This window comes from Rhodnius prolixus, unplaced genomic scaffold (genome assembly GCF_049639745.1).
Source record: "Rhodnius prolixus isolate KJV_2025 unplaced genomic scaffold, Rpr scaffold_4, whole genome shotgun sequence".
NCBI classification, from domain to species: Eukaryota; Metazoa; Arthropoda; class Insecta; order Hemiptera; family Reduviidae; genus Rhodnius; species Rhodnius prolixus.
The window spans coordinates 41529521-41554980 of record NW_027411614.1 but is presented as its reverse complement, the minus strand read 5'-3'; the positions used below and the strand labels follow the sequence as shown (position 1 = coordinate 41554980).

The 25460-nt window shown below is 29.0% G+C and overlaps 1 protein-coding gene across 5 annotated transcripts in view; it reads left to right on the top strand.

The window, feature by feature from the left end:
* The window catches only part of nvy (CBFA2/RUNX1 partner transcriptional co-repressor nervy), a 47069-nt gene extending 22069 nt beyond the window's left edge, over positions 1-25000 (top strand). For 4 of the 5 annotated variants that reach the window (XM_074131094.1, XM_074131093.1, XM_074131092.1 and 1 more), the window contains exons 6-11: positions 18564-18688; positions 20095-20302; positions 20576-20804; positions 21170-21327; positions 22550-22769; positions 24775-25000. In XM_074131094.1, the coding sequence (XP_073987195.1) occupies positions 18564-18688; positions 20095-20302; positions 20576-20804; positions 21170-21327; positions 22550-22769; positions 24775-24869 (1035 nt within the window). In that variant the 3' untranslated portion in view covers positions 24870-25000. The remainder of the gene's footprint in view (positions 1-18563; positions 18689-20094; positions 20303-20575; positions 20805-21169; positions 21328-22549; positions 22770-24774) is intronic. The other variant, XM_074131095.1, reaches the window with a different exon arrangement.
* The last annotated feature ends 460 nt before the right edge of the window (positions 25001-25460 follow it).

Sequence of the window (25460 nt, the reverse complement as noted above, 5' to 3'; positions counted from 1 at the left end):
ACTCGATGGATTTTGTTTATATTTCACCTGCATATGGAGGCAACCTTTCTCTATAACTGTATAAAATTTCGTAAAAATCTGTCGTGTAGTTAACGAGATATTTAGAGTTAAAATTTTGTATCGTTTGAAACAGTAAAATCTTTAACTTCAAATATCTCAAAAACTATTCAATGGATTTTCTTTATATTTCACCTGTATATAGAGAAAACTTTTGTCTATAACTATATAAAATTTCGTAAAAATCTGTCGAGCAGTTAACAAGATATTTAGAGTTAAAGTTTGGTTTCGTTGGAAATAGTGAAATCTTTAACTTCAAATATCTCAAAAACTACTCGATGAATTTTGTTTATATTTCACCTGTATATGGAGAAAATGTTTATCTATAACTGTATATAATTTCGTAAAAATCTGTCGAGTAGTTAACGAGATATTTAGAGTTAAAATTTTGTATCGTTTGAAACAGTGAAATCTTTAACTTTAAATATCTCAAAAACTACTCGATGAATTTTGTTTATATTTCACCTGTATATGGAGAAAACGTTTATCTATAACTGTATATAATTTCGTAAAAATCTGTCGAGCGGTTAACGAGATATTTAGAGTTAAAATTTTGTATCGTTTGAAACAGTGAAATCTTAACCTTTAAATATCACAAAAACTACTCGATGGATTTTGTTTATATTTCACCTGTATATAGAGAAAACTTTTGTCTATAACTATATAAAATTTCGTAAAAATCTGTCGAGCAGTTAACAAGATATTTAAAGTTAAAGTTTGGTTTCGTTGGAAATAGTGAAATCTTTAACTTCAAATATCTCAAAAACTACTCGATGAATTTTGTTTACATTTCACCTGTATATGGAGAAAACGTTTATCTATAACTGTATATAATTTCGTAAAAATCTGTCGAGCGGTTAACATGATATGTATAGTTAAAGTTTCGTTTCGTTTGAAACAGAGAAATCTTTAACTTTAAATATCACAAAAACTACTCGATGGATTTTGTTTATATCTCTCCTGTATATGGAGAAAACTTTTGTCTATAACTATATAAAATTTCGTAAATATCTGACGAGCAGTTAACGAGATATTTAGAGTTAAAATTTGGTTTCGTTGGAAATAGTGAAATATTTAACTTCAAATATCTCAAAAACTACTCGATGGATTTTGTTTATATTTCCCCTGTATATGAAAACAACTTTTGTCTATAATTGTATAAAATTTCGTAAAAATCTGTCGAGTAGTTAACGAGATATTTAGAGTTAAAATTTTGTATCGTTTGAAACAGTGAAATCTTTAACTTCAAATATCTCAAAAACTATTCGATGGATTTTGTTTATATTTCACCTGTATATAGAGAAAACTTTTGTCTATAACTATATAAAATTTCGTAAAAATCTGTCGAGCAGTTAACGAGATATTTAGAGTTAAAATTTGGTTTCGTTGGAAATAGTGAAATCTTTAACTTCAAATATCTCAAAAACTACTCGATGAATTTTGTTTATATTTCACCTGTATATGGAGAAAACGTTTATCAATAACTGTATATAATTTCGTAAAAATCTGTCGAGCGGTTAACATGATATGTATAGTTAAAGTTTCGTTTCGTTTGAAACAGAGAAATCTTTAACTTTAAATATCACAAAAACTACTCGATGGATTTTGTTTATATTTCTCCTGTATATGGAGAAAACTTTTGTCTATAACTGTATAAAATTTCGTAAAAATCTGTCGATCAGTTAACGAGATATTTAGAGTGAAAGTTTGGTTCCGTTTGAAACAGTGAAATCTTTAACTTCAAATATCTCAAAAACTACTCGATGGATTTTATTTATATTTTACCTGTATATGGAGACAACTTTTCTCTATAACTGTATAAAATTTCGTAAAAATCTGACGAGCAGTTATCGAGATATTTAGAGTTAAAATTTGGTTTCGTTGGAAATAGTGAAATCTTTAACTTCAAATATCTCAAAAACTATTCGATGGATTTTGTTTATATTTCCCCTGTATATGAAAACAACTTTTGTCTATAATTGTATAAAATTTCGTAAAAATCTGTCGAGTAGTTAACGAGATATTTAGAGTTAAAATTTTGTATCGTTTGAAACAGTGAAATCTTTAACTTCAAATATCTCAAAAACTATTCGATGGATTTTGTTTATATTTCACCTGTATATAGAGAAAACTTTTGTCTATAACTATATAAAATTTCGTAAAAATCTGTCGAGCAGTTAACAAGATATTTAGAGTTAAAGTTTGGTTTCGTTGGAAATAGTGAAATCTTTAACTTCAAATATCTCAAAAACTACTCGATGAATTTTGTTTATATTTCACCTGTATTTGGAGAAAACGTTTATCTATAATTGTATATAATTTCGTAAAAATCTGTCGAGCGGTTAACATGATATGTATAGTTAAAGTTTCGTTTCGTTTGAAACAGAGAAATCTTTAACTTTAAATATCACAAAAACTACTCGATGGATTTTGTTTATATTTCTCCTGTATATGGAGAAAGCTTTTGTCTATAACTGTATAAAATTTCGTAAAAATCTGTAGAGCAGTTAACGAGATATTTAAAGTTAAAGTTTTGTTTCTTTTGAAACAGAGAAATATTTAACTTCAAATATCTCAAAAACTACTCGATGGATTTTGTTTATATTTTACCTGTATATGGAGACAACTTTTGTCTATAATTGTATAAAATTTCGTAAAAATCTGTCGAGTAGTTAACGAGATATTTTGAGTTAAAATTTTGTATCGTTTGAAACAGTGAAATCTTTAACTTCAAATATCTCAAAAACTATTCGATGGATTTTGTTTATATTTCACCTGTATATAGAGAAAACTTTTGTCTATAACTATATAAAATTTCGTAAAAATCTGTCGAGCAGTTAACAAGATATTTAGAGTTAAAGTTTGGTTTCGTTGGAAATAGTGAAATCTTTAACTTCAAATATCTCAAAAACTACTCGATGAATTTTGTTTATATTTCACCTGTATTTGGAGAAAACGTTTATCTATAATTGTATATAATTTCGTAAAAATCTGTCGAGCGGTTAACATTATTTGTATAGTTAAAATTTTGTATCGTTTGAAACAGTGAAATCTTTAACTTTAAATATCACAAAAACTACTCGATGGATTTTGTTTATATTTCACCTGTATATAGAGAAAACTTTTGTCTATAACTATATAAAATTTCGTAAAAATCTGTCGAGCAGTTAACAAGATATTTAAAGTTAAAGTTTGGTTTCGTTGGAAATAGTGAAATCTTTAACTTCAAATATCTCAAAAACTACTCGATGAATTTTGTTTATATTTCACCTGTATATGGAGAAAACGTTTATCTATAACTGTATATAATTTCGTAAAAATCTGTCGAGCGGTTAACATGATATGTATAGTTAAAGTTTCGTTTCGTTTGAAACAGAGAAATCTTTAACTTTAAATATCACAAAAACTACTCGATGGATTTTGTTTATATCTCTCCTGTATATGGAGAAAACTTTTGTCTATAACTGTATAAAATTTCGTAAAAATCTGTAGAGCAGTTAACGAGATATTTAAAGTTAAAATTTTGTTTCGTTTGAAACAGAGAAATCTTTAACTTCAAATACCTCAAAAACTATTCGATGGAATTTGTTTATATTTCACCTGCATATGGAGGCAACCTTTCTCTATAACTGTATAAAATTTCGTAAAAATCTGTCGTGTAGTTAACGAGATATTTAGAGTTAAAGTTTGGTTCAGTTTGAAACAGTGAAATATTTAACTTCAAATATCTCAAAAACTACTCGATGGATTTTGTTTATATTTTACCTGTATATGGAGACAACTTTCTCTATAACTGTATAAAATTTCGTAAATATCTGACGAGCAGTTAACGAGATATTTAGAGTTAAAATTTGGTTTCGTTGGAAATAGTGAAATATTTAACTTCAAATATCTCAAAAACTACTCGATGGATTTTGTTTATATTTCCCCTGTATATGAAAACAACTTTTGTCTATAATTGTATAAAATTTCGTAAAAATCTGTCGAGTAGTTAACGAGATATTTAGAGTTAAAATTTTGTATCGTTTGAAACAGTGAAATCTTTAACTTCAAATATCTCAAAAACTATTCGATGGATTTTGTTTATATTTCACCTGTATATAGAGAAAACTTTTGTCTATAACTATATAAAATTTCGTAAAAATCTGTCGAGCAGTTAACGAGATATTTAGAGTTAAAATTTGGTTTCGTTGGAAATAGTGAAATCTTTAACTTCAAATATCTCAAAAACTACTCGATGAATTTTGTTTATATTTCACCTGTATATGGAGAAAACGTTTATCAATAACTGTATATAATTTCGTAAAAATCTGTCGAGCGGTTAACATGATATGTATAGTTAAAGTTTCGTTTCGTTTGAAACAGAGAAATCTTTAACTTTAAATATCACAAAAACTACTCGATGGATTTTGTTTATATTTCTCCTGTATATGGAGAAAACTTTTGTCTATAACTGTATAAAATTTCGTAAAAATCTGTCGATCAGTTAACGAGATATTTAGAGTGAAAGTTTGGTTCCGTTTGAAACAGTGAAATCTTTAACTTCAAATATCTCAAAAACTACTCGATGGATTTTGTTTATATTTTACCTGTATATGGAGACAACTTTTCTCTATAACTGTATAAAATTTCGTAAAAATCTGACGAGCAGTTATCGAGATATTTAGAGTTAAAATTTGGTTTCGTTGGAAATAGTGAAATCTTTAACTTCAAATATCTCAAAAACTATTCGATGGATTTTGTTTATATTTCCCCTGTATATGAAAACAACTTTTGTCTATAATTGTATAAAATTTCGTAAAAATCTGTCGAGTAGTTAACGAGATATTTAGAGTTAAAATTTTGTATCGTTTGAAACAGTGAAATCTTTAACTTCAAATATCTCAAAAACTATTCGATGGATTTTGTTTATATTTCACCTGTATATAGAGAAAACTTTTGTCTATAACTATATAAAATTTCGTAAAAATCTGTCGAGCAGTTAACAAGATATTTAGAGTTAAAGTTTGGTTTCGTTGGAAATAGTGAAATCTTTAACTTCAAATATCTCAAAAACTACTCGATGAATTTTGTTTATATTTCACCTGTATTTGGAGAAAACGTTTATCTATAATTGTATATAATTTCGTAAAAATCTGTCGAGCGGTTAACATGATATGTATAGTTAAAGTTTCGTTTCGTTTGAAACAGAGAAATCTTTAACTTTAAATATCACAAAAACTACTCGATGGATTTTGTTTATATTTCTCCTGTATATGGAGAAAGCTTTTGTCTATAACTGTATAAAATTTCGTAAAAATCTGTAGAGCAGTTAACGAGATATTTAAAGTTAAAGTTTTGTTTCTTTTGAAACAGAGAAATATTTAACTTCAAATACCTCAAAAACTATTCGATGGAATTTGTTTATATTTCACCTGCATATGGAGGCAACCTTTCTCTATAACTGTATAAAATTTCGTAAAAATCTGACGAGCAGTTATCGAGATATTTAGAGTTAAAATTTGGTTTCGTTGGAAATAGTGAAATCTTTAACTTCAAATATCTCAAAAACTATTCGATGGATTTTGTTTATATTTCCCCTGTATATGAAAACAACTTTTGTCTATAATTGTATAAAATTTCGTAAAAATCTGTCGAGCAGTTAACAAGATATTTAGAGTTAAAGTTTGGTTTCGTTGGAAATAGTGAAATCTTTAACTTCAAATATCTCAAAAACTACTCGATGAATTTTGTTTATATTTCACCTGTATTTGGAGAAAACGTTTATCTATAATTGTATATAATTTCGTAAAAATCTGTCGAGCGGTTAACATGATATGTATAGTTAAAATTTTGTATCGTTTGAAACAGTGAAATCTTTAACTTTAAATATCACAAAAACTACTCGATGGATTTTGTTTATATTTCACCTGTATATAGAGAAAACTTTTGTCTATAACTACATAAAATTTCGTAAAAATCTGTCGAGCAGTTAACAAGATATTTAAAGTTAAAGTTTGGTTTCGTTGGAAATAGTGAAATCTTTAACTTCAAATATCTCAAAAACTACTCGATGAATTTTGTTTATATTTCACCTGTATATGGAGAAAACGTTTATCTATAACTGTATATAATTTCGTAAAAATCTGTCGAGCGGTTAACATGATATGTATAGTTAAAGTTTCGTTTCGTTTGAAACAGAGAAATCTTTAACTTTAAATATCACAAAAACTACTCGATGGATTTTGTTTATATCTCTCCTGTATATGGAGAAAACTTTTGTCTATAACTGTATAAAATTTCGTAAAAATCTGTAGAGCAGTTAACGAGATATTTAAAGTTAAAATTTTGTTTCGTTTGAAACAGAGAAATCTTTAACTTCAAATACCTCAAAAACTATTCGATGGAATTTGTTTATATTTCACCTGCATATGGAGGCAACCTTTCTCTATGACTGTATAAAATTTCGTAAAAATCTGTCGTGTAGTTAACGAGATATTTAGAGTTAAAGTTTGGTTCAGTTTGAAACAGTGAAATATTTAACTTCAAATATCTCAAAAACTACTCGATGGATTTTGTTTATATTTTACCTGTATATGGAGACAACTTTCTCTATAACTGTATAAAATTTCGTAAATATCTGACGAGCAGTTAACGAGATATTTAGAGTTAAAATTTGGTTTCGTTGGAAATAGTGAAATATTTAACTTCAAATATCTCAAAAACTACTCGATGGATTTTGTTTATATTTCCCCTGTATATGAAAACAACTTTTGTCTATAATTGTATAAAATTTCGTAAAAATCTGTCGAGTAGTTAACGAGATATTTAGAGTTAAAATTTTGTATCGTTTGAAACAGTGAAATCTTTAACTTCAAATATCTCAAAAACTATTCGATGGATTTTGTTTATATTTCACCTGTATATAGAGAAAACTTTTGTCTATAACTATATAAAATTTCGTAAAAATCTGTCGAGCAGTTAACGAGATATTTAGAGTTAAAATTTGGTTTCGTTGGAAATAGTGAAATCTTTAACTTCAAATATCTCAAAAACTACTCGATGAATTTTGTTTATATTTCACCTGTATATGGAGAAAACGTTTATCTATAACTGTATATAATTTCGTAAAAATCTGTCGAGCGGTTAACATGATATGTATAGTTAAAGTTTCGTTTCGTTTGAAACAGAGAAATCTTTAACTTTAAATATCACAAAAACTACTCGATGGATTTTGTTTATATTTCTCCTGTATATGGAGAAAACTTTTGTCTATAACTGTATAAAATTTCGTAAAAATCTGTCGATCAGTTAACGAGATATTTAGAGTGAAAGTTTGGTTCCGTTTGAAACAGTGAAATCTTTAACTTCAAATATCTCAAAAACTACTCGATGGATTTTGTTTATATTTTACCTGTATATGGAGACAACTTTTCTCTATAACTGTATAAAATTTCGTAAAAATCTGACGAGCAGTTATCGAGATATTTAGAGTTAAAATTTGGTTTCGTTGGAAATAGTGAAATCTTTAACTTCAAATATCTCAAAAACTATTCGATGGATTTTGTTTATATTTCCCCTGTATATGAAAACAACTTTTGTCTATAATTGTATAAAATTTCGTAAAAATCTGTCGAGTAGTTAACGAGATATTTAGAGTTAAAATTTTGTATCGTTTGAAACAGTGAAATCTTTAACTTCAAATATCTCAAAAACTATTCGATGGATTTTGTTTATATTTCACCTGTATATAGAGAAAACTTTTGTCTATAACTATATAAAATTTCGTAAAAATCTGTCGAGCAGTTAACAAGATATTTAGAGTTAAAGTTTGGTTTCGTTGGAAATAGTGAAATCTTTAACTTCAAATATCTCAAAAACTACTCGATGAATTTTGTTTATATTTCACCTGTATTTGGAGAAAACGTTTATCTATAATTGTATATAATTTCGTAAAAATCTGTCGAGCGGTTAACATGATATGTATAGTTAAAGTTTCGTTTCGTTTGAAACAGAGAAATCTTTAACTTTAAATATCACAAAAACTACTCCATGGATTTTGTTTATATTTCTCCTGTATATGGAGAAAGCTTTTGTCTATAACTGTATAAAATTTCGTAAAAATCTGTAGAGCAGTTAACGAGATATTTAAAGTTAAAGTTTTGTTTCTTTTGAAACAGAGAAATATTTAACTTCAAATACCTCAAAAACTATTCGATGGAATTTGTTTATATTTCACCTGCATATGGAGGCAACCTTTCTCTATAACTGTATAAAATTTCGTAAAAATCTGTCGTGTAGTTAACGAGATATTTAGAGTTAAAGTTTGGTTCCGTTTGAAACAGTGAAATATTTAACTTCAAATATCTCAAAAACTACTCGATGGATTTTGTTTATATTTTACCTGTATATGGAGACAACTTTTGTCTATAATTGTATAAAATTTCGTAAAAATCTGTCGAGTAGTTAACGAGATATTTTGAGTTAAAATTTTGTATCGTTTGAAACAGTGAAATCTTTAACTTTAAATATCACAAAAACTACTCGATGGATTTTGTTTATATTTCACCTGTATATAGAGAAAACTTTTGTCTATAACTATATAAAATTTCGTAAAAATCTGTCGAGCAGTTAACAAGATATTTAAAGTTAAAGTTTGGTTTCGTTGGAAATAGTGAAATCTTTAACTTCAAATATCTCAAAAACTACTCGATGAATTTTGTTTATATTTCACCTGTATATGGAGAAAACGTTTATCTATAACTGTATATAATTTCGTAAAAATCTGTCGAGCGGTTAACATGATATGTATAGTTAAAGTTTCGTTTCGTTTGAAACAGAGAAATCTTTAACTTTAAATATCACAAAAACTACTCGATGGATTTTGTTTATATCTCTCCTGTATATGGAGAAAACTTTTGTCTATAACTGTATAAAATTTCGTAAAAATCTGTAGAGCAGTTAACGAGATATTTAAAGTTAAAATTTTGTTTCGTTTGAAACAGAGAAATCTTTAACTTCAAATACCTCAAAAACTATTCGATGGAATTTGTTTATATTTCACCTGCATATGGAGGCAACCTTTCTCTATAACTGTATAAAATTTCGTAAAAATCTGTCGTGTAGTTAACGAGATATTTAGAGTTAAAGTTTGGTTCAGTTTGAAACAGTGAAATATTTAACTTCAAATATCTCAAAAACTACTCGATGGATTTTGTTTATATTTTACCTGTATATGGAGACAACTTTCTCTATAACTGTATAAAATTTCGTAAATATCTGACGAGCAGTTAACGAGATATTTAGAGTTAAAATTTGGTTTCGTTGGAAATAGTGAAATATTTAACTTCAAATATCTCAAAAACTACTCGATGGATTTTGTTTATATTTCCCCTGTATATGAAAACAACTTTTGTCTATAATTGTATAAAATTTCGTAAAAATCTGTCGAGTAGTTAACGAGATATTTAGAGTTAAAATTTTGTATCGTTTGAAACAGTGAAATTTTTAACTTCAAATATCTCAAAAACTATTCGATGGATTTTGTTTATATTTCACCTGTATATAGAGAAAACTTTTGTCTATAACTATATAAAATTTCGTAAAAATCTGTCGAGCAGTTAACGAGATATTTAGAGTTAAAATTTGGTTTCGTTGGAAATAGTGAAATCTTTAACTTCAAATATCTCAAAAACTACTCGATGAATTTTGTTTATATTTCACCTGTATATGGAGAAAACGTTTATCTATAACTGTATATAATTTCGTAAAAATCTGTCGAGCGGTTAACATGATATGTATAGTTAAAGTTTCGTTTCGTTTGAAACAGAGAAATCTTTAACTTTAAATATCACAAAAACTACTCGATGGATTTTGTTTATATTTCTCCTGTATATGGAGAAAACTTTTGTCTATAACTGTATAAAATTTCGTAAAAATCTGTCGATCAGTTAACGAGATATTTAGAGTGAAAGTTTGGTTCCGTTTGAAACAGTGAAATCTTTAACTTCAAATATCTCAAAAACTACTCGATGGATTTTGTTTATATTTTACCTGTATATGGAGACAACTTTTCTCTATAACTGTATAAAATTTCGTAAAAATCTGACGAGCAGTTATCGAGATATTTAGAGTTAAAATTTGGTTTCGTTGGAAATAGTGAAATCTTTAACTTCAAATATCTCAAAAACTATTCGATGGATTTTGTTTATATTTCCCCTGTATATGAAAACAACTTTTGTCTATAATTGTATAAAATTTCGTAAAAATCTGTCGAGTAGTTAACGAGATATTTAGAGTTAAAATTTTGTATCGTTTGAAACAGTGAAATCTTTAACTTCAAATATCTCAAAAACTATTCGATGGATTTTGTTTATATTTCACCTGTATATAGAGAAAACTTTTGTCTATAACTATATAAAATTTCGTAAAAATCTGTCGAGCAGTTAACAAGATATTTAGAGTTAAAGTTTGGTTTCGTTGGAAATAGTGAAATCTTTAACTTCAAATATCTCAAAAACTACTCGATGAATTTTGTTTATATTTCACCTGTATTTGGAGAAAACGTTTATCTATAATTGTATATAATTTCGAAAAAACTGTCGAGCGGTTAACATGATATGTATAGTTAAAGTTTCGTTTCGTTTGAAACAGAGAAATCTTTAACTTTAAATATCACAAAAACTACTCCATGGATTTTGTTTATATTTCTCCTGTATATGGAGAAAGCTTTTGTCTATAACTGTATAAAATTTCGTAAAAATCTGTAGAGCAGTTAACGAGATATTTAAAGTTAAAGTTTTGTTTCTTTTGAAACAGAGAAATATTTAACTTCAAATACCTCAAAAACTATTCGATGGAATTTGTTTATATTTCACCTGCATATGGAGGCAACCTTTCTCTATAACTGTATAAAATTTCGTAAAAATCTGTCGTGTAGTTAACGAGATATTTAGAGTTAAAGTTTGGTTCCGTTTGAAACAGTGAAATATTTAACTTCAAATATCTCAAAAACTACTCGATGGATTTTGTTTATATTTTACCTGTATATGGAGACAACTTTTGTCTATAATTGTATAAAATTTCGTAAAAATCTGTCGAGTAGTTAACGAGATATTTTGAGTTAAAATTTTGTATCGTTTGAAACAGTGAAATCTTTAACTTCAAATATCTCAAAAACTATTCGATGGATTTTGTTTATATTTCACCTGTATATAGAGAAAACTTTTGTCTATAACTATATAAAATTTCGTAAAAATCTGTCGAGCAGTTAACAAGATATTTAGAGTTAAAGTTTGGTTTCGTTGGAAATAGTGAAATCTTTAACTTCAAATATCTCAAAAACTACTCGATGAATTTTGTTTATATTTCACCTGTATTTGGAGAAAACGTTTATCTATAATTGTATATAATTTCGTAAAAATCTGTCGAGCGGTTAACATGATATGTATAGTTAAAGTTTCGTTTCGTTTGAAACAGAGAAATCTTTAACTTTAAATATCACAAAAACTACTCGATGGATTTTGTTTATATTTCTCCTGTATATGGAGAAAACTTTTGTCTATAACTGTATAAAATTTCGTAAAAATCTGTAGAGCAGTTAACGAGATATTTAAAGTTAAAGTTTTGTTTCTTTTGAAACAGAGAAATATTTAACTTCAAATACCTCAAAAACTATTCGATGGAATTTGTTTATATTTCACCTGCATATGGAGGCAACCTTTCTCTATAACTGTATAAAATTTCGTAAAAATCTGTCGTGTAGTTAACGAGATATTTATAGTTAAAGTTTGGTTCCGTTTGAAACAGTGAAATATTTAACTTCAAATATCTCAAAAACTACTCGATGGATTTTGTTTATATTTTACCTGTATATGGAGACAACTTTCTCTATAACTGTATAAAATTTCGTAAAAATCTGACGAGCAGTTAACGAGATATTTAGAGTTAAAATTTGGTTTCGTTGGAAATAGTGAAATCTTTAACTTCAAATATCACAAAAACTACTCGATGGATTTTGTTTATATTTCTCCTGTATATGGAGAAAACTTTTGTCTATAACTGTATAAAATTTCGTAAAAATCTGTCGAGCAGTTAACGAGATATTTAGAGTTAAAGTATGGTTCCGATTGAAACAGTGAAATCTTTAACTTCAAATATCTCAAAAACTACTCGATGGATTTTGTTTATATTTTACCTGTATATGGAGACAACTTTTCTCTATAACTGTATAATATTTCGTAAAAATCTGACGAGCAGTTAACGAGATATTTAGAGTTAAAGTTTGGTTTCGTTTGAAACAGTGAAATCTTTAACTTCAGATATCTCAAAAACTACTCGATGAATTTTGTTTATATTTCACCTGTATGTGGAGAAAACGTTTGTCTATAACTATATAAAATTTCGTAAAAATCTGTCGAGCAGTTAACAAGATATTTAGAGTTAAAGTTTGGCTTCGTTGGAAATAGTGAAATCTTTAACTTCAAATATCTCAAAAACTACTCGATGGATTTTGTTTATATTTCACCTGTATATGGAGAAAACGTTTATCTATAAATGTATATAATTTCGTAAAAATCTGTCGGGCAGTTAACGAGATATTTAGAGTTAAAGTTTGGTTTCGTTGGAAATAGTGAAATCTTTAACTTCAAATATCTCAAAAACTACTCAATGGATTTTGTTTATATTTCACCTGTATATGGAGAAAACGTTTATCTATAACTGTATATAATTTCGTAAAAATCTGTCGAGCAGTTAACATGATATTTAGAGTTAAAGTTTGGTTTCGTTCGAAACAGTAAAATCTTTAACTTTAAATATCTCAAAAACTACTCGATGGATTTTGTTTATATTTCTCCTGTATATGGAGAAAACTTTTGTCTATAACTGTATAAAATTTCGTAAAAATCTGTCGAGCAGTTAACGAGATATTTAAAGTTGAAGTTTTGTTTCGTTTGAAACAGAGAAATCTTTAACTTCAAATACCTCAAAAACTATTCGATGGAATTTGTTTATATTTCACCTGCATATGGAGGCAACCTTTCTCTATAACTGTATAAAATTTCGTAAAAATCTGTCTTGTAGTTAACGAGATATTTAGAGTTGAAGTTTGGTTCCGTTTGAAACAGTGAAATCTTTAACTTCAAATATCTCAAAAACTACTCGATGGATTTTGTTTATATTTCACCTGTATATGGAGAAAACGTTTATCTATAACTGTATATAATTTCGTAAAAATCTGTCGGGCAGTTAACGAGATATTTAGAGTTAAAGTTTGGTTTCGTTGGAAATAGTGAAATCTTTAACTTCAAATATCTCAAAAACTACTTGATCGATTTTGTTTATATTTTACCTGTATATGGAGACAACTTTTCTCTATAACTGTATAAAATTTCGTAAAAATCTGACGAGCAGTTAACGAGATATTTAGAGTTAAAATTTGGTTTCGTTGGAAATAGTGAAATCTTTAACTTCAAATATCTCAAAAACTACTCGATGGATTTTGTTTATATTTCACCTGTATATGGAGAAAACGTTTATCTATAACTGTATAAAATTTCGTAAAAATCTGTCGAGCAGTTAACGAGATATTTAAAGTTAAAGTTTTGTTTCGTTTGAAACAGAAAAATCTTTAACTTCAAATACCTCAAAAACTATTCGATGGAATTTGTTTATATTTCACCTGCATATGGAGGCAACCTTTCTCTATAACTGTATAAAATTTCGTAAAAATCTGTCTTGTAGTTAACGAGATATTTAGAGTTGAAGTTTGGTTCCGTTTGAAACAGTGAAATCTTTAACTTCAAATATCTCAAAAACTACTCGATGGATTTTGTTTATATTTCACCTGTATATGGAGAAAACGTTTATCTATAACTGTATATAATTTCGTAAAAATCTGTCGGGCAGTTAACGAGATATTTAGAGTTAAAGTTTGGTTTCGTTGGAAATAGTGAAATCTTTAACTTCAAATATCTCAAAAACTACTTGATCGATTTTGTTTATATTTCACCTGTATATGGAGAAAACGTTTATCTATAACTGTATATAATTTCGTAAAAATCTGTCGGGCAGTTAACGAGATATTTAGAGTTAAAGTTTGGTTTCGTTGGAAATAGTGAAATCTTTAACTTCAAATATCTCAAAAACTACTCGATGGATTTTGTTTATATTTTACCTGTATATGGAGAAAACGTTTATTTATAACTGTATATAATTTCGTAAAAATCTGTCGAGCAGTTAACATGATATTTAGAGTTAAAGTTTGGTTTCGTTCGAAACAGTAAAATCTTTAACTTTAAATATCACAAAAACTACTCAATGGATTTTGTTTATATTTCTCCTGTATATAGAGAAAATTTTTGTCTATAACTGTATAAAATTTCGTAAAAATCTGTCGAGCAGTTAACGAGATATTTAAAGTTAAAGTTTGCTTCGTTTGAAACAGAGAAATCTTTAACTTCAAATACCTCAAAAACTATTCGATGGAATTTGTTTATATTTCACCTGCATATGGAGGCAACCTTTCTCTATAACTGTAAAAAAAATTTCGTAAAAATCTGTCTTGTAGTTAACGAGATATTTAGAGTTAAAGTTTGGTACCGTTTGAAACAGTGAAATCTTTAACTTCAAATATCTCAAAAACTACTCGATGGATTTTGTTTATATTTTACCTGTATATGGAGACAACTTTTCTCTATAACTGTATAAAATTTCGTAAAAATCTGACGAGCAGTTAACGAGATATTTAGAGTTAAAATTTGGTTTCGTTGGAAATAGTGAAATCTTTAACTTCAAATATCTCAAAAACTACTCGATGGATTTTGTTTATATTTCACCTGTATATGGAGAAAACGTTTATCTATAACTGTATATAATTTCGTAAAAATCTGTCGGGCAGTTAACGAGATATTTAGAGTTAAAGTTTGGTTTCGTTGGAAATAGTGAAATCTTTAACTTCAAATATCTCAAAAACTACTCGATGGATTTTGTTTATATTTCACCTGTATATGGAGAAAACGTTTATCTATAACGGTATATAATTTCGTAAAAATCTGTCGAGCAGTTAACATGATATTTAGAGTTAAAGTTTGGTTTCGTTCGAAACAGTAAAATTTTTAACTTTAAATATCACAAAAACTACTCGATGGATTTTGTTTATATTTCTCCTGTATATGGAGAAAACTTTTGTCTATAACTGTATAAAATTTCGTAAAAATCTGTCGAGCAGTTAACGAGATTTTTCAAGTTAAAGTTTTGTTTCGTTTGAAACAGAGAAATCTTTAACTTCAAATATCTCAAAAACTACTCGATGGATTTTGTTTATATTTTACCTGTATATGGAGACAACTTTTCTCTATAACTGTATAAAATTTCGTAAAAATCTGACGAGCAGTTAACGAGATATTTAGAGTTAAAGTTTGGTTTCGTTTGAAACAGTGAAATCTTTAACTCCAGATATCTCAAAAACTACTCGATGAATTTTGTTTATATTTCACCTGTATGTGGAGAAAACGTTTGTCTATAACTGTATATAATTTCGTAAAAATCTGTCGAGCGGTTAACATGATATGTATAGTTAAAGTTTCGTTTCGTTTGAAACAGAGAAATCTTTAACTTTAAATATCACAAAAACTACTCGATGGATTTTGTTTATATTTCTCCTGTATATGGAGAAAACTTTTGTCTATAACTGTATAAAATTTCGTAAAAATCTGTCGAGCAGTTAACGAGATATTTAAAGTTAAAGTTTTGTTTCGTTGGAAATAGTGAAATCTTTAACTTCAAATATCTCAAAAACTACTCGATGGATTTTGTTTATATTTTCCCTGTATATGAAAACAGCTTTTGTCTATAATTGTATAAAATTTCGTAAAAATCTGTCGAGTAGTTAACGAGATATTTAGAGTTAAAATTTTGTATCGTTTGAAACAGTGAAATCATTAGCTTCAAATATCTCAAAAACTATTCGATGGATTTTGTTTATATTTCACCTGTATATAGAGAAAACTTTTGTCTATAACTGTATAAAATTTCGTAAAAATCTGTCGAGCAGTTAACGAGATATTAAAAGTTAAAGTTTTGTTTCGTTTGAAACAGAGAAATCTTTAACTTCAAATACCTCAAAAACTATTCGATGGAATTTGTTTATATTTCACCTGCATATGGAGGCAACCTTTCTCTATAACTGTATAAAATTTCGTAAAAATCTGTCTTGTAGTTAACGAGATATTTAGAGTTAAAGTTTGGTTCCGTTTGAAACAGTGAAATCTTTAACTTCAAATATCTCAAAAACTACTCGATGGATTTTGTTTATATTTCACCTGTATATGGAGAAAACGTTTATCTATAACTGTATATAATTTCGTAAAAATCTGTCGAGCAGTTAACATGATATTTAGAGTTAAAATTTGGTTTCGTTCGAAACAGTAAAATCTTTAACTTTAAATATCACAAAAACTACTCGATGGATTTTGTTTATATTTCTCCTGTATATGGAGAAAACTTTTGTCTATAACTGTATAAAATTTCGTAAAAATCTGTCGAGCAGTTAACGAGATATTTAAAGTTAAAGTTTTGTTTCGTTTGAAACAGAGAAATCTTTAACTTCAAATACCTCAAAAACTATTCAATGGAATTTGTTTATATTTCACCTGCATATGGAGGCAACGTTTCTCTATAACTGTATAAAATTTCGTAAAAATCTGTCTTGTAGTTAACGAGATATTTAGAGTTAAAGTTTGGTTCCGTTTGAAACAGTGAAATCTTTAACTTCAAATATCTCAAAAACTACTCGATGGATTTTGTTTATATTTTACCTGTATATGGAGACAACTTTTCTCTATAACTGTATAAAATTTCGTAAAAATCTGACGAGCAGTTAACGAGATATTTAGAGTTAAAGTTTGGTTTCGTTTGAAACAGTGAAATCTTTAACTTCAGATATCTCAAAAACTACTCGATGAATTTTGTTTATATTTCACCTGTATGTGGAGAAAACGTTTGTCTATAACTGTATATAATTTCGTAAAAATCTGTCGAGCAGTTAACGAGATATTTATAGTTAAAGTTTTGTTTCGTTTGAAACAGAGAAATCTTTAACTTCAAATACCTCAAAAACTATTCGATGGAATTTGTTTATATTTCACCTGCATATGGAGGCAACCTTTCTCAATAACTGTATAAAATTTCGTAAAAATCTGTCGTGTAGTTAACGAGATATTTAGAGTTAAAGTTTGGTTCCGTTTGAAACAGTGAAATCTTTAACTTCAAATATCTCAAAAACTACTCGATGGATTTTGTTTATATTTCACCTGTATATGGAGACAACTTTTCTCTATAACTGTATAAAATTTCGTAAAAATCTGACGAGCAGTTAACGAGATATTTAGAGTTAAAGTTTGGTTTCGTTTGAAACAGTGAAATCTTTAACTTCAGATATCTCAAAAACTCCTCGATGAATTTTGTTTATATTTCACCTGTATGTGGAGAAAACGTTTGTCTATAACTGTATATAATTTCGTAAAAATCTGTCGAGCGGTTAACATGATATGTATAGTTAAAGTTTCGTTTCGTTTGAAACAGAGAAATCTTTAACTTCAAATATCTCAGAACTACTCGATGGATTTTGTTTATATTTTACCTGTATATGGAGGCAACTTTTCTCTATAACTGTATAAAATTTCGTAAAAATCTCTTTTTGTATTTGTCCAATTTTAATGATTTCTTTACCTACTGATAAAGAAAGGTTTTCTCTATAAGCAACATAAATTGCATTTCTCTAGTATGAATAGTTACAGGGGTGGTAAAGGTTAAAATTTAGATATTTTGAAATGGGTTCAAATTTCAAACCTTTGTATCTCTCTTTGTATTTGTTCAATTTCAGTGTTTTCTTTACCGAATGACAGAGAAAAGTTTTCTCTATTAGCAACAAAAATTGCACTTTTGTAGTATGAATAGTTACAGTGATAATGAAGGTTATGTTTTATGGTTTTCAAATGGGTTCAAATTCCAAACCTTTATATCTCTCTTTTATCCGATTTCAAAGAATTCTTTACCGAATGTTAGAGAAACGTTTTCCCTATATCCAACATAAATTGCATATTTCTAGTATGAATAGTTTCAGGGTAATCTATATGCTGTCATTGATGACATTAAGACGGATATTGGTGGAAGGCCGGTTTGGATGCAAATAATTTTTTTTTTGTGGTTTAGAGTATGCTAAGATTGGTTTTATAAACAATAACTTAGGATACACTAGCATTCGACGGAATACTATTTATAGAGGTTGATTTTATTTCTAATGGTTATATATTTTGTGAGAGAAATAGAGAAAATAGTTTATTATTTTTTAAATTTTATTTTTTTACTGCTCTTTTCTTTGTGATTTTTATTTGCAATTTATTTTTAGTAAAATTCTAATGACAGAATGGATTTATATACCCGTGTACATGTATGTTGTACGTAAAATTTTGTGGGTCCAGGTCCTTGTCCAGACTTTTAATAACGTTGAAATATATATTTTTCAGGGCGTTCTGGAATATCTTACAACACATCCTAATACAGTGTTAGACCCACAGTTTTCACCTGGCCAGACTTCTGAAGTTTTTGGTATTTCACAAGAATCCGTCAAAAGAAGATTACATCATGATAGGTATCTAATTAGTAGTCGTTTACTTCTTTGTAAACTTACGTACTTGTTCTAAACTTCTTTCTCTCTCGCTTTCTTGATCGGGATATTTCAAGTATAAAGAAAAAAAACCTTCGTTGAAATGTTTAATTTTTTCTTTTGGTTTTGAAATGAAATGTGGAGTATGTCCTAGTGTTTGGGATGTGTCTGCCCGTGAAGACCTAAGGATGATAATTGGAGTGAGGAGTTTGCGTTGTTGAGCAAAGAAAAAGTGGAAACTGGGGTGAGAGAGCGACACAAAGAGTACCACTGGGGGGAGCGAGGTTGTTATAGGAGGCCGTGGGTAAAATCGATTCCCCTCACCATTCTTCTACTCGTGCTAACACCTGTGACCAGTTGGAAACATCTGCTGCATGCTCTCGAGGCTCCACTCCTGCCACCACCATCTGTTGTTCGTGCTGATCGTCCTGGCGCTCTGCACTTATACTTCCAGTGTGGGCATCGTGTAAAGGGTGCTGCTGAAACATTCGGGCACTTGCTTAAATCGCAACGTATGCGTTCTAACGTTCTTTATATATGCTACTCATATAACAGCTTCCGTTCATTTAGTTCTTTTCCTCATTCTGTTTCTATTGCGCCACTTTCTTCTTTTTTTTTTACTTTTGTACTGAAATTTTCTAATAAATCTTTTGCATCCTTAAACAGGAAATAAAATAAAATTTCTGTGTAGTTTAAAATCCTGTTTTTCATGAAATTTGTTTTAACTGCATTCTATTTTTACATGAAAGCATCACATATCTTCTTTCTTCTCATTTTTAAATAAACGCATTTTAACGCGACTTCCCTACCCTTTTTCGAAGATTGCCGACAGGTCCGAGGAGTATCTCTTAAAAGAGAATATTACGATCGTGTCAATTTTCTAAAATTTAGTTTTCACATAAAATTACATTTTGATATCCCTCAGTCCCAAAATTATTTTTATAAACTAGTCTGCTCTTGAAATTCACCACTTGGAAGTCCCACTTAATTGATTTTTTATTTATTTTTAATTTTCTTAAAAACGTCTCCAACGGTTTCCATTATTAGATTTACTCATTTCGTATAATTAGATTACCTAATTTTATTTTTTATCAAGTTTTAACCGTCAGAATTTTGTCCAACTTTCAAATAAGGGTTCTCTAAAGCCTAGTCTCTAACTTTCCCTGAATCACTTTCAAAAAATAAATTTTTAGCGTACAGAGATTTTCTCATGTAAATAATTTCCAGATGTAAGTGAAAATCTCTGGATTTATGGATTGCAAACTGAAACCTGCACGCAATCAATTTCTATTTCGTAAAGTTGAGGATATATATATACATATATTCCAGCAAATGAGAAATGAATATGCACAATGACAAAAATCAATTTACCAAAACGAACTTTTTTCCAGACTTTGTGAAGGTAATTGGAGTCCTCCATTAGCCAAAAGGCCTCTGTTGGTACCAGTACATCCACTAGCTTCAAATGGCTCTGCTGCTTCAACTTCCGATTTGGAATACGGAAACACTTCTTTTGGAAGCAACATGCAGCGCGCGAGATCACCTCCACAGTGTGCAGTTGGAACTGGTCAAGAGGAACAATGGAGAAATATACACGTAGTAAGCCGCTTCTTTTAGTAAATATTCTGCAAAAATTGTAGTTTGCAGTCTTAAATAGATTTTTTTTTTTTCTTTTTTTGGCATTGGCTTCCGCCATACAGCCAGCATCGTCTAGGTGCTTATCACTAGAATATCACTTTAAATAGATTTTGACAATTATTTAAGTTATGTAAATTTAATTGAGGTTAACTGAATGGATACAGCCACTGGATTATGGGAATCGTCCAATATAATTTTTGATTTGCTAAAATCAGACTGGGTATTGTATTTCAGATGTTGAACTGTATACTATCAATGGTAGAAAAAACAAAAGCTGCCTTAGGAATGTTACAAGGTCGTACAGGATGTTCTGAGGAGATCATTTTTCCTCAAGGAAAACAATTAGATTTAGAGACACCTTCTCTAATGGGCAATTTGAGGCCTAGAAGTCACAGTTCCGATATGATGGCTCATACAATTAGACTAACAGAAGATAGAGTAGCGCAAGTTAAAAAGAAAGCAGGTAATAAAATTCCTTTTTTTGTTTTGTAAGAGTTAATTTTACTGTGAAGTTTGTATCTGCAGCGAAAAGGTGAAATTTATGATTCTTGGGATGACCTAGAAAAATATTCGTTTAGCAGTGCACCTTTTATTTATTTATTGAAGGCTTGTCTACAATAACGGTCCTATTACTTTTGTGAAAAGTCGGCTTCAGTTGATGTGGGGACTTGCTACAGGTGTATAGTATTAGGGGATTTTCATTAGAACACTTTCTTCATATCTCCAATTTTGTATGCATGGCTAATGTTTATGACCCAAAATCGACTATAAAGACAAGTGAACTTAAATATTATGTGAAAATTTAATAAAACATTTCATTTACTTCAGAAGAAGCAGTTGCAGAAGTAAAACGTAAAGCATTAATAGAATTACAAAGAGCAGTGACAGCAGCGGAAAACAGGACCGCGCAAATCGTAGCTGCTGAAAGGGCTAGATTGGACAAATTGGTGCAAGAAGCAAGAAGAGAAGATCCAGAACCAATGATGGTAATTAAACTTGGGTACTTTTTTGGTGTAATTTTCGCAATATTTGGACAATTTTTAGAAAATTTCTGTCAGTTTTTAAAATTTTTTTGGGATGATAGCAGTCGTTGATATGCATAACCAAGGATTTTTTTTGTGGACTTCAGTTTGGAGACTAATCCTTGACCAACACTGCTCGCCACGTTTCCTATGATTGTATATGAACCACTTTCTTCCACAAAACACGATTGGAACCAAAAATAAAGAACATTAAACGCATTGAAAAAGAATTTTCGGTGATCTTTAAAATCATGAGGCACCATTTTTCAAGTGTTCGCCCTACACAGCCCTTCAACATCCACTACAAACGATCAGTTGCCTCTTCGAGATCCTCCGAACCGTTGGAGATGGGTTTCCTGGATGGTCATTTAAGTTCCATCTTCTTTCACCATATGATTTTGAAGCCATAATCTTCTGATTCAAATTACTGGAACCAACTTTGCACAATGCTTTCACTAAAACCGTTGGTGCTCCAAACTTCATTCATTTTTCGAGTCAGTTTTTTTGTTTTAATGAATTTTCCCCAAAAAATTATTGAAATAAAAAGTTTTGATTCAAATATAATGTTTGAAGAAAATGTAGAAGGCATTTTCGAAAAAATACCTTAGAAGCGTGAAAAATCCATTGAGTAATTCCGTTAATTTTGAAATTTGCTTTAAACATAGTATTTAATCAAGATATTTAACCGCCCTTCATAGTATAGAACACGCAGGGCATTATGGTAAAATAGTACTTTAGAGAAAAGAATAGTCACTCCCTCTTCTAAGAGACCCTACAAAATCGAATCGTCCCTGAATAATTTATCAAAAAAAATTGTATACCAACACTAATGCAACGAGAATAGATAGTTTAAAGAAAGTAGTTATAGCTATTTTTGAGAGGTCAAATAAGTGAATAATCAATTTAGTAAAGTGGTACTTCTGGCAGTGGAATTTTTATCAGACTCGGAATTTTTGCACCACATTTGACACCCAGATATGACGTATGGTAAAAAAAATGAACATTATATTCATATATCTGTACATTATATTTTGGCAGCTTTTAGTTGATATATTTTGTCCATGCTCATAGAATTTTCTAAAAACCGCTCTTAAATGGACCTCAAAACGAATATTTCCTGTGAAAAATCGATATCGAAAATTTGACTCGATAGATAAAACGTTATAAGTTTGAACATTGTTTTCAGGGATGTTGGAATTGTGGAAGGAAAGCACATGAAACCTGTTCAGGATGTAATATGGCCAGATATTGTTCATCTTTTTGTCAACACAAAGACTGGCAATCTCATCATGAATCATGTGGTGCAAGACAGAACTCAACGCTTACCAAACGACCTCAATTGCAGCAGCAACAACAACAGCAGTCACAACCACCACAACAACAGCAACAACAACCAACACAACAAAGTAATCATAAGTAGGATTTCTATAAAAACCATCCATTGGACGCATTCAAATCAAAACATTTTTTTTAGACTATAAAAACAAACAGAAAAATCGAAAAAAGGGAGAAGTGATGATATCCCTTAACGTACCATTTAATTTATTTAAACATATTTGTGTATATGTTTCAATTTAAACAAAGTAGTTGCTTTGTTTCTAGTCATTTTTTTATACTGAGATATATTCTTTGATGTATAATTTTAGATAACATGGACAAAAGTTAAGCACGTCTAGAAAATTCGTGCCAAAAAGAGACTTCATGATTTTAAGTCTGAAAGTGGCCCCCGCCAAATAATAAATTTCTAAAACATTCTTTTTCTTTCCTAAAAATATTGTTTCTTTCAAAAAGAATTAGACGATTTTAATAATAACATTTCAGCTTGAAACAATTAATAACTCATAATTATTCATTTTTTCGCGTTCTACGATTATTTCCCCATTATGGGCAACGCAATCTTCTGTCACTCTCATTCTCCATACTTTCTGCAAGGATTTTTGCGTTATCGCCTCAATTTTATATTTGGATATTTTTCTTTAATTCTTGTACGTTTATTGGCTTTTTTGTGTAGACTTTAAGTCTCGAAAAGCACTCCCCACACACATTCACAATCACATGCTAATGGAGAGGTAGAAAGCCAGTTGACATCACCAAAGCAGAAAACATTGTTTTCCAATTTGCTGTACTAATAATCAGTACGTCGTGTAAAAGATGGTTGCTGCTAGACCTATCTTATATTCTCGCTAGTCGTTACTTCAGTAACCAATATATGACGCCCAAGAGTTAATGGCTGTTAATAAATATGTAGTCCCTAATATGATAAATCAACTAAAAAAATGTCCAACAAACTTGTTGATTCGATCGTCTATCGCTATAAGTATTATTAAGGATTATATATGTAACCAAAATTCATTGTTAAAAAAAAAAAAATTAGCTGACAGAAAGTGCAATTTAAGTGAATAGATGTTTGAAGTAATCAATTTTTCAAAAAATAGTGCTTTATAAGAGTATGTGCACTTTACTGAAGAAAACTTCTTGCGGAACTTTATAAAAAACATAATAATGTAAATTGTGTTAGAGGAAGCCATGACAGTTAAATTTGAGAAAATGGCTAAAGATTAAAATAAAAAAATCATTTAAAAGGCGCACTGAACCATCTTGAAATATAGCATCTTGAAAATTGTCTGTTTTGTTTACCCTCAGCCACATTTATTCAAACTTTTTTTTTTTTTAATTCTCTGAAGATATTTAAGTATCTACTTATTATGAAAATTCATATTCGAAAATTTCAAATGATCGCAGTTACCATTGGTAAGAGAAATAAATAATTTATACAGAAAATAGATGTTAATAATTAATTTTCTAATATTGTTGTTTTAATAATTCTCTTATTTATTCTTTTGTTATATAAGTTTAAGGTATTAAATTGTTTCTGGGCTTCAATTTTATGTGAATTATTTTAGGAATATATTCATTAAAAATGAGTTACCTGAAGAGTTGGATGAATTAAATATGATTAAGTGTGGATATTCCTAGGTGATCGCAAAATGTTTTTATGTTAAAAATTTAGGTAAATGTGATGGAGCATTAACAACTTTCCAACAATTACGCTTTTATATAAGACTTTTTAGTTTTCTTGTACAAATTTCATCTTTGTGTGTTTGTGGGTGTATCTCGGACTGATTGAAAAAAAAAAGTATACTATACTTTTACGTATTATTGTAAAATTTTGCTGAAAGAGCTGATTTAAAAACAAAGCAGAAAATATGTTGACATTAGTTTTTTCCATTTCCGTCTAGAATCAATGCAATAAGAGTTACATTTACAAAATTATGTATATAATAAGTATTCGTTATAGTTTAAGAAATTGTCAGTTAAGAAATGCTAAATTTGTGCAATAAAAATACATAAATTATAAGGAAATTATTTATTACTAAGTGAAAATAAAACAATTTTTTTTTTTTACTTTAGGTAGAAGATTCTTTTTTCTAAAACTCAGTCGTAGGATTGGAAGTTTTTTTTTTTTCAGTGTTCTGTCGGCCTCGTGGACAAGTTCTACAAGTTAAATAGGACGCTGGAACTGGGATCTCTCTGCTTGACATACTTATCGAACATTTAACTAGTACGTTTAGCGATTATCTATTTTTGTGCAAATCAATGTTCAACTGGAAAAAAATAAAGGTTATTTTTATGCTCATTGAATTTTTTCAATTAAGCTTGCATAGCCACCTGGTTCGTGGTACGTTGAAGCTTCCCTACATCATTAAAGATTGGGGGCAGAAAATTTTTTTTTATATAAAATTCTGATCACTCGGACGTCTGAGGGCGCTTTGGTCTTCTCTGAGCTGCGTAAACTGCGATTCTGGCGAAATAAATATTTACTATTAATGGTGGATAACTATTCAGTATCCGATCAGTATCGCAGAAGATAGTTGGAGTGCACTATTTAAAGATGTCTCTAGAAAATATGAACAGTTAGGTAAGCTACCTAATAGCTATTTTACTTCTTATAACAGAGAGAAACATTTTCTGTAGAAGGTAGAAGTTGTAGGAAATGAGCAAATTTTTCTATACATAAAGAATGTGATTCCAACTAGTTAAACGCTCACGTCTCTCTCCAGCTTAATTTTCAGTACTGAACTATCCTCAACTTTATA